This window comes from Cucurbita moschata, unplaced genomic scaffold, assembly GCF_002738365.1.
Source record: "Cucurbita moschata cultivar Rifu unplaced genomic scaffold, Cmos_1.0 Cmo_Scf00093, whole genome shotgun sequence".
Classification (NCBI taxonomy): Eukaryota; Viridiplantae; Streptophyta; class Magnoliopsida; order Cucurbitales; family Cucurbitaceae; genus Cucurbita; species Cucurbita moschata.
Window position 1 is genome coordinate 71,134 of NW_019268609.1, and position 7,264 is coordinate 78,397.

At 40.3% G+C, this 7,264-nt stretch overlaps 1 protein-coding gene and 1 long non-coding RNA gene across 2 annotated transcripts in view; one reads left to right on the plus strand and one right to left on the minus strand.

Moving 5' to 3' along the window:
• Window positions 1-1,091: 1,091 nt before the first annotated feature.
• Window positions 1,092-2,119, minus strand: LOC111439416. Its single transcript, XR_002709799.1, has 2 exons — window positions 2,023-2,119; window positions 1,092-1,882 (listed from the first exon to the last, which is right to left on the minus strand). It is a non-coding gene; the product is annotated as an uncharacterized LOC111439416 (long non-coding RNA).
• The window catches only part of LOC111439415 (CDPK-related kinase 1-like), a 6,571-nt gene continuing 1,182 nt past the window's right edge, over window positions 1,876-7,264 (plus strand). The window contains exons 1-10 of the mRNA XM_023077123.1: window positions 1,876-2,559; window positions 3,439-3,569; window positions 3,645-3,686; window positions 3,760-3,868; window positions 4,987-5,065; window positions 5,168-5,464; window positions 5,553-5,665; window positions 6,456-6,563; window positions 6,644-6,706; window positions 6,789-6,956. Of these exons, the coding sequence (XP_022932891.1) occupies window positions 2,110-2,559; window positions 3,439-3,569; window positions 3,645-3,686; window positions 3,760-3,868; window positions 4,987-5,065; window positions 5,168-5,464; window positions 5,553-5,665; window positions 6,456-6,563; window positions 6,644-6,706; window positions 6,789-6,956 (1,560 nt within the window). The 5' untranslated portion in view covers window positions 1,876-2,109. The remainder of the gene's footprint in view (window positions 2,560-3,438; window positions 3,570-3,644; window positions 3,687-3,759; window positions 3,869-4,986; window positions 5,066-5,167; window positions 5,465-5,552; window positions 5,666-6,455; window positions 6,564-6,643; window positions 6,707-6,788; window positions 6,957-7,264) is intronic.

Below are 7,264 nucleotides of genomic sequence, written 5' to 3' on the forward strand. Positions count from 1 at the left end.
CTCTCAAGGTTTTTAAAACGCGTCAGCTAAGGAGAGGTTTCCACACTCTTATAAAGAATGTTTTGTTTCCCTTTCCAACCGAGGTGGGGTCTCACAATTCACCACCTTTGGGGCCCAGTATTTGGTTGTGATATCATTTGTAACAGCCAAGCCCACGCTAGCAGATATTATCCTCTTTAAACTTTCCATTTCGGGTTTCCCCTCAACGTTTTTAAAACACATCTGTTAGGAAGGGATTTTCACACCCTTATAAAGGATGTTTTATTCTCCTTTCTAACCAAGGTGGAATCTCACATAAATGGTCATCAAAGGGCATCTAAAAAGTGATGCTTCAACTTTCAATCTACGCTCCTAAAGTCTCATAATCTCTAACATGGTATTGTTTCATGAGTTGAATTAAAATTATTTAGGTAAGACTACGATGTAATGATATCCACAAATTCAAACAATTTCACGAACCTCATTCACATTCAAATCCACCAAAGACATAAGAACAAGAGCTTTTGAAATCACAAAAGAAAAAGAGAAAGGAGGCAGCAGGTCTGAAAAGCTCATATACAAACAAAAGGTCATTCAATAAACTATATATATCTTGTTGCAAAGCTCAAGCAAGAAATTGAACTTATATATATATATATATTCTATCTTTCTTGGTGTTTGTGATAACCCAACAAAGACAGCCTGGAATAGAAGGATCCAAGCCAAACCTCAACCCCACTTCCATTATTCTCCCATTCTTTCTTACCAAGATAAAATATAACTCGTTTGTCACCGCATATAAAGCTTACAAAAAGAAGAGAAAGTGGAGATAATATGTGTTGCCTAACATTGGTAACCATTTTCCTCACTTTCCCACCTTTTTATTTCATATAGTTGAATGGTATATGATTAGATTATATCCTACTTTAGGCTCCAACATTTTTAAAACTAGGTTTAAACTCGTTGCAAATTCAACTCCTAAACTTCGATGATTAGATTATGATGTAAATATGGTCCAAACTATGTTGTTTTTAGATCTAAGGACACGTTGAAAATGACTTTAGGAGCATAAAGTCATTCTAAACAGACTCTAAATCTTGAAACTGGGAATATTTGCTAAAATCATCCCACCTAAATGGTGGTGAAATTCTCTATTTATAATCATCAAATAAATTATAAAGGTATAAATGGATACAAGATATTGGTCTACAATAGAATATCAAATATGGTACTTATGGTAAACGGTAATGGAAGATAAATATCTAGATATTTGCCTTTAATAAAAGATCAAATATGGTATCTATAGTAAACCGTAATGGAATGCTAAATATCTTTAACACCTCCCGCAAGTTGAGCATTGGATTTGAACCAATGTGAAACTTGGAACTGAAAAATTCAAAAAGAGGTCTATAGAGAGTAGAATCGGAGAAACAACCATGAGTTATAGGCTATAGAGACTCAAGATAGAGGCTTCATAATCAAGGCGATCGCTCTATTCTGAGAAAAGGGCAAAAGACAGAGAGAGGGTTCGATGGTGGCTGTAAAAGAAGGGTGGATGTGGTAACAATCAGAGCAAGAGAGGAAGAAGAGGGCAAAATCTGAGAATGCGGACTCTAAAGTATATTTTACGGTTTACCATAGGTACTATATTGGACGTTTTAAACAAAGCAAAGCAGATAAGCATTGGTGGGTCCAAAGTATAGTAATTTATAAAGCATAGGGCCACACAATCATCAGAAATTTGAGTATTAAACTTGTAAGTTGCAATGAAATATAGAATTTTGTATTATGTTCTGTCTCACCTGGGCCTCATTAACGTGTTCTGGTTTCCCTCTTTGCTTGTTCTTTGCCTTGATTTCTGCTCCCATGATGTTCGTCTTGTAGTGATTCTTGTTGGGATTACCTATCACAAACATTGCAGAATAAACCATTAAGGAAAACAATACGTTTACGATCCTCACTAACTCTCTCTTCTTCTTCTAATTTCGCCATTGATTTCTCCTCTGCCATTGCCATTATTAGAGAAGTTCAAAGAAACGGTACCTTCGAGGTCTCTCTCCCATGGAAGAAGCTCCTTCATCTCAGTGATTGATTATCCCCTTTCGATTGTGCTCCTAGGGTTCCAAATCCATGGGAATTTGCCATTCGAAGGTGACCGCAAACCCTAAGGCGAAATGCGAGGACAACGCCGATTCACACACCAGAAACTCCCCTTCCAATTTTCCGTTCTTCACTCCGAGTCCTCTGTCTAGCGTGTTCAAGAACTCGCCATCCGGCGGTGCCAAGCGCCGGTCCAGGCCGTTCCCGCCGCCTTCGCCGGCCAAACACATCAAGGAACTGCTCGCACGACGCCATGGCTCTGCTAAGCCGAATCAGGCCCCGATTCCTGAAGAAGGCAACGGCGATAGCGAGGTTGTTGAGGTGAATAGGGAGTTTGGATATTCGAAGCAATTTGTGGCGCATTATGAGATTGGCGAAGAAGTAGGGCGCGGCCATTTTGGGTTCACTTGCAGGGCTAAGGCGAAGAAGGGAAGCCTCAAGGGTCGCCATGTTGCTGTCAAGATCATCCCCAAATCCAAGGTTTCGATTTTTTTTTTTTTTTTTTTTTCTAATTTTCAAAATGATATCAAAGCTAGACACAGCTACCTGTCAGTAAATAGGATAACAAATTTAATTTTGGGTAAATAAATAAAGTCACACCTTCTTTTTTGGCCAAATCCTAATTTCGTTTTGCTTTTTTCGGTCGTCGAGCCTGATCGACTCCACTCTTTTATCTGCCTCCCGGCCTCTCACTTCGTTTCGTTCTTCTTCTGTATCGTCACGTGAATGAAGACACTCAATTGACCCGACTTTCTCAAATGCCCACCACTGGCCCTTATCCTTTTCGAATTTGGATTTTGAGCTCATTGACTCCCTTTTTGTTGTTCGAAGTCAATGAATTCCTTTCTTATCTTATCGCAATTTAAGTTGGAAACACGTATTCAGACTTCCAAAGTTTAGGAGGTTTTCGGTTTCGCTTTTACCCTTCCAGAGGATGCGTTACTGTTATATCAAAAAGATGGACAATCAAACCTATATCTCGATTCAATAGAAGCCCAGAGATTAGAGCTATAAACTCGCAATATGGACAAAAAAAGAAAGAGACAGAATGTGAATGAAGGATTGAAGCATCTGACCGAGCTCTGGAGATGAATACCGAAAGAGCTTACCAGATGCACCATCGACCTTAGACAGCTCGACCGGACGGGGGAAAAACTAAAAAAAAAAAACGTAGTGGGTGAGCATCAAATACCAATGAAGACCAGACTTGGAATTTCAAACGAGAAAACGTAGTAGCCTAGCAGTCGAGGGAGATTCTCGGGCTCTAGTCCTTAACTATATAGTTAAGTTTTCATTTTATTAATAATTTAAAAAAAAACAGTAAATTAATTAATTATAATTAAATATGGTTTTTGTCAGATGACGACAGCAATAGCCGTGGATGACGTGAAAAGAGAAGTGAAGATATTGCAAGCGTTGAATGGGCATAAGAACGTAGTGCAGTTCCATGGAGCATTTGAAGATGATGATAATGTTTACATATTAATGGAGTAAGTCTGAATCAAAGATTAAAGATTTGTGTGCTAATTCTTTGATTATCTTCTTCTTTGTGTCGTGTTCTTCAGGTTGTGCGAAGGAGGCGAACTACTCGATCGGATGCTTTCGAGGTATCGGTTTCGACATGAATGTTGCGTCTTAGATATCGGTTTTTGATGTGACGATGAGCTTTTGATTCTTTAGGGGTGGAATATATGCTGAAGAAGATGCTAAGGATGTGATTGTTCAGATTTTAAGCGCGGTTGCCTTTTGTCATCTCCAAGGCGTCGTCCACCGTGACCTCAAGCCGGAGGTACTCTTCGTTCTTTCTTTCTCGTCATATTGAACTCACTGTTATCTGATATTGTGCTTCCCCTAAAAGTTTTTAAAACGTGTTTACTAGAGAGAGGTTTCCACACCCCTATAAAGAATTATTCGTTTCCCTCTCCAACTGATGTGGGATCTCGCAATCTACCCTCCTTGGGAGTCTAGTGTCCTCGTTGGCACACTGCTCGGTAAGTCTACTGTTAGCAGATATTGTCATCTTTGGGCTTTTCTTTTTGGGTTTCTCCTCAAGGTTTTTAAAACGTGTCTGCTAAGGAGAGGTTTCAACACCCTTATAAAATATGTTTCGTTCCCCTCTTTAACCGATGTGGGATCTCACAATCCACCTTCGTTGGGAGCCCAGTGTCCTCACTGACATACCGTTCGGTGTCTGACTCTGATACCATTTGTAAAATCTCAAACTCACCGCTAGTAAATATTGTCATTTTTTGGGTTTTCCCTTTCGAGCTTCCCCTCGAGATTTTTAAAACACGTTTGCTATGGAAAAGTTTCCACACCCTTGTAAAAGAATGCTTCGTTCCCCTCTACAACTAATGTGGTATCTCACAATTCACCCTCTTTTGTGGCTAGTGTCCTCGTTGACACTCATTCCTCTCTCCAATCGATGTGGGATCTCACAATCCATCCCTTTGGAGACCTTGTGTCCTCGCTAACACACTGCTCGGTTTCTGGCTTTGATACCATTTGTAACATCTCAAACCCACCGCTAGCAGATATTATCCTCTTCGGATTTTCTCTTTCGGGCTTCTCCTCAACGTTTTTAAAATACATATGATAGGGAAGAGGTTTCCACACCTTTAAAAAGAATGTTTCCTTCCCCTCTCCAACCGATGTGGGATCTCACAATCCATCCCCACTTCGGGGCCCAGTGTCCTCGCCGACATTCGTTCCCCTCTCCAATCGATGTGAGATCTCACAGTAATCCTAAATAGTACAATATCTGCTAGCGATGGACTTGGGTTGTTTATGGAAGAGGAGGAGCTGAGATGACACATTCATATTTCTTTGATATGTTCCGGTTTTTCTTTATGTTTACGACGACGATCGACGATCAACGATCAACGAATGACGATTCTCTTGGTGCAGAATTTTCTTTTCACAACAAAGGAGGAAGATTCACCACTGAAGGTTATAGACTTCGGACTCTCGGACTTCGTAAATCCAGGTCAAACCTACTACTATCAGATACGTTATCAGAGCCGTGATGTTTTCGTCTTTGATCTTTTAGGTGACTAGAGTTGACATATGAGTACTTGAAATCTTGCAGACGAGAAACTGAACGATATAGTTGGCAGTGCATATTACGTAGCGCCCGAAGTCCTGCATAGATCATACGGGACCGAGGCGGATATGTGGAGTATCGGTGTGATTGCATACATTCTTTTATGTGGAAGCAGACCTTTCTGGGCCAGGACGGAATCTGGCATATTCCGAACCGTGTTAAAGGAAGATCCGAGCTTCGACGACGACCCTTGGCCGTCGTTATCTTCTGATGCAAAAGATTTTGTCCAGGGATTACTACATAAAAACCAACATAAAAGACTAACTGCTGCACAGGCTCTATGTAAGTTTAGGGAGCTGAAAATGGACACTTTACTTAAGGACAGTGGCTCTAAACATTCTAATGCCTCTTATCCAAATTGTCTTTACAGGTCATCCTTGGCTCACAAATCATCCACATGTCAAGATTCCATTGGATATCATAGTTTATAAGCTCGTTAGAGCGTATATCTACTCGTCGTCTTTGCGTAAATTAGCGTTTAACGTAAGTACTCTTTTACGTTCACATATTTGATTCTAAATCTAAGCTTTTACTCTTGAATCCCACGTTCGAGTATTAGTATACATGTGTTCGACCCCCCCGACTCGAAGAGACAACGAGGATTTTCATTTCAAAATAAGTTCGGAGCTCATTGGATGAGTCGGTGGTTGAGTAGTTAAACTATAATATTGTGTAAGCTCTGAGCTCATTTCAAAATGAGTTTGAATACTCGGGACAAGTTGATGGTTCGAGTGGTTAAACTATAATGGTATATAAGTTCAGAGCTCATTTCAAAATGAGTCTAAATACTCGAGACGAGTTGATGGTTCGAGTAGTTAAACTATAATGCTACAGAAGTTCAGAGCTCATTTCAAAATGAGTCTGAATACTCGGGACGAGTCAATGGTTCGAGTAGTTAGTTAAACTATAATGCTATAGAAGTTCAGAGCTCATTTCAAAATGAGTCTGAATACTCGGGACGAGTCGATGGTTCGAGTAGTTAAACTATAATGTTATATAAGTTCAGAGCTCATTTCAAAATGAGTCTGAATACTCGAGACGAGTTGATGGTTCGAGTAGTTAAACTATAATGTTATATAAGTTCAGAGCTCATTTCAAAATCAGTTCGAATACTCGAACGAGTTGATGGTTCAGGTAGTTAAACCATAATGCTATATAAGTTCCGAGCTCATTTCAAAATGAGTCAGAATACTCGGGACGAGTTGATGGTTCAAGGAGTTAAACTATAATGCTATATAAGTTCAGAGATCACCCTATGAAACATTTATGATAGGCTCTTGCAAAGACGCTATCCTTCGTGCAGCTCGCTTATCTCCGAGAACAATTCGATCTCTTAGGTCCAAACAAAGACGGGTTCATTTCTTTACGGAACTTTAAAACGGTCAGCTTCTTATCCATCTCGATTTTCTTCAAGAACAATCTTTAAATTTCTTACGACTGACTGTTGGAATACATGAACAGGCTTTGATGAAAGCTTCGACCGATGCAATGAACGATTCGGGGGTGATCAAGTATGTCGACATGGTAATACTCACAAAGTAGTGTTCGTAAGCGTAATTTTTTGGAACAAAATCGAAGTCGAACGATTCGTTTATGAATGTTTCAGGTGAGTTCCACGCAGTATAAAAGGTTGGATTTTGAAGAGTTTTGTGCAGCTGCTATAAGTGTTCATCAGTTGAAAGGCGCTGAAAGTTGGGAGCTGCATGCTAGATATGCTTATGACCTCTTTGATGAGTATGGAAACAGACCAATCATGATAGAGGAGCTTGCTTCGGTACGCTTTTTCTTCCTATAAAAGCGTTTTTGTGATACCCCACATTGGTTCGGGAGGAGAACGAAACACCCTTTATAAGGGTGTGGAAACCTTTCCCTAGCAAACGCGTTTTAAAGCTCTGAGGGGAAGTTCGAAAGGGAAAATTCATCTACTTGCGATAGGCTTAGGCCATTATAAATGGCATCAAAGCCAGACACCGGACTATGTGTCAGCGAGGAGGTTGATCCCTGAAGGGGTTAAACATGAGGCGATGTGCCAATAAGGACGCTGGCCCCAAAGGAGGGTGGATTTGGTGGGGGGGGGGGGGG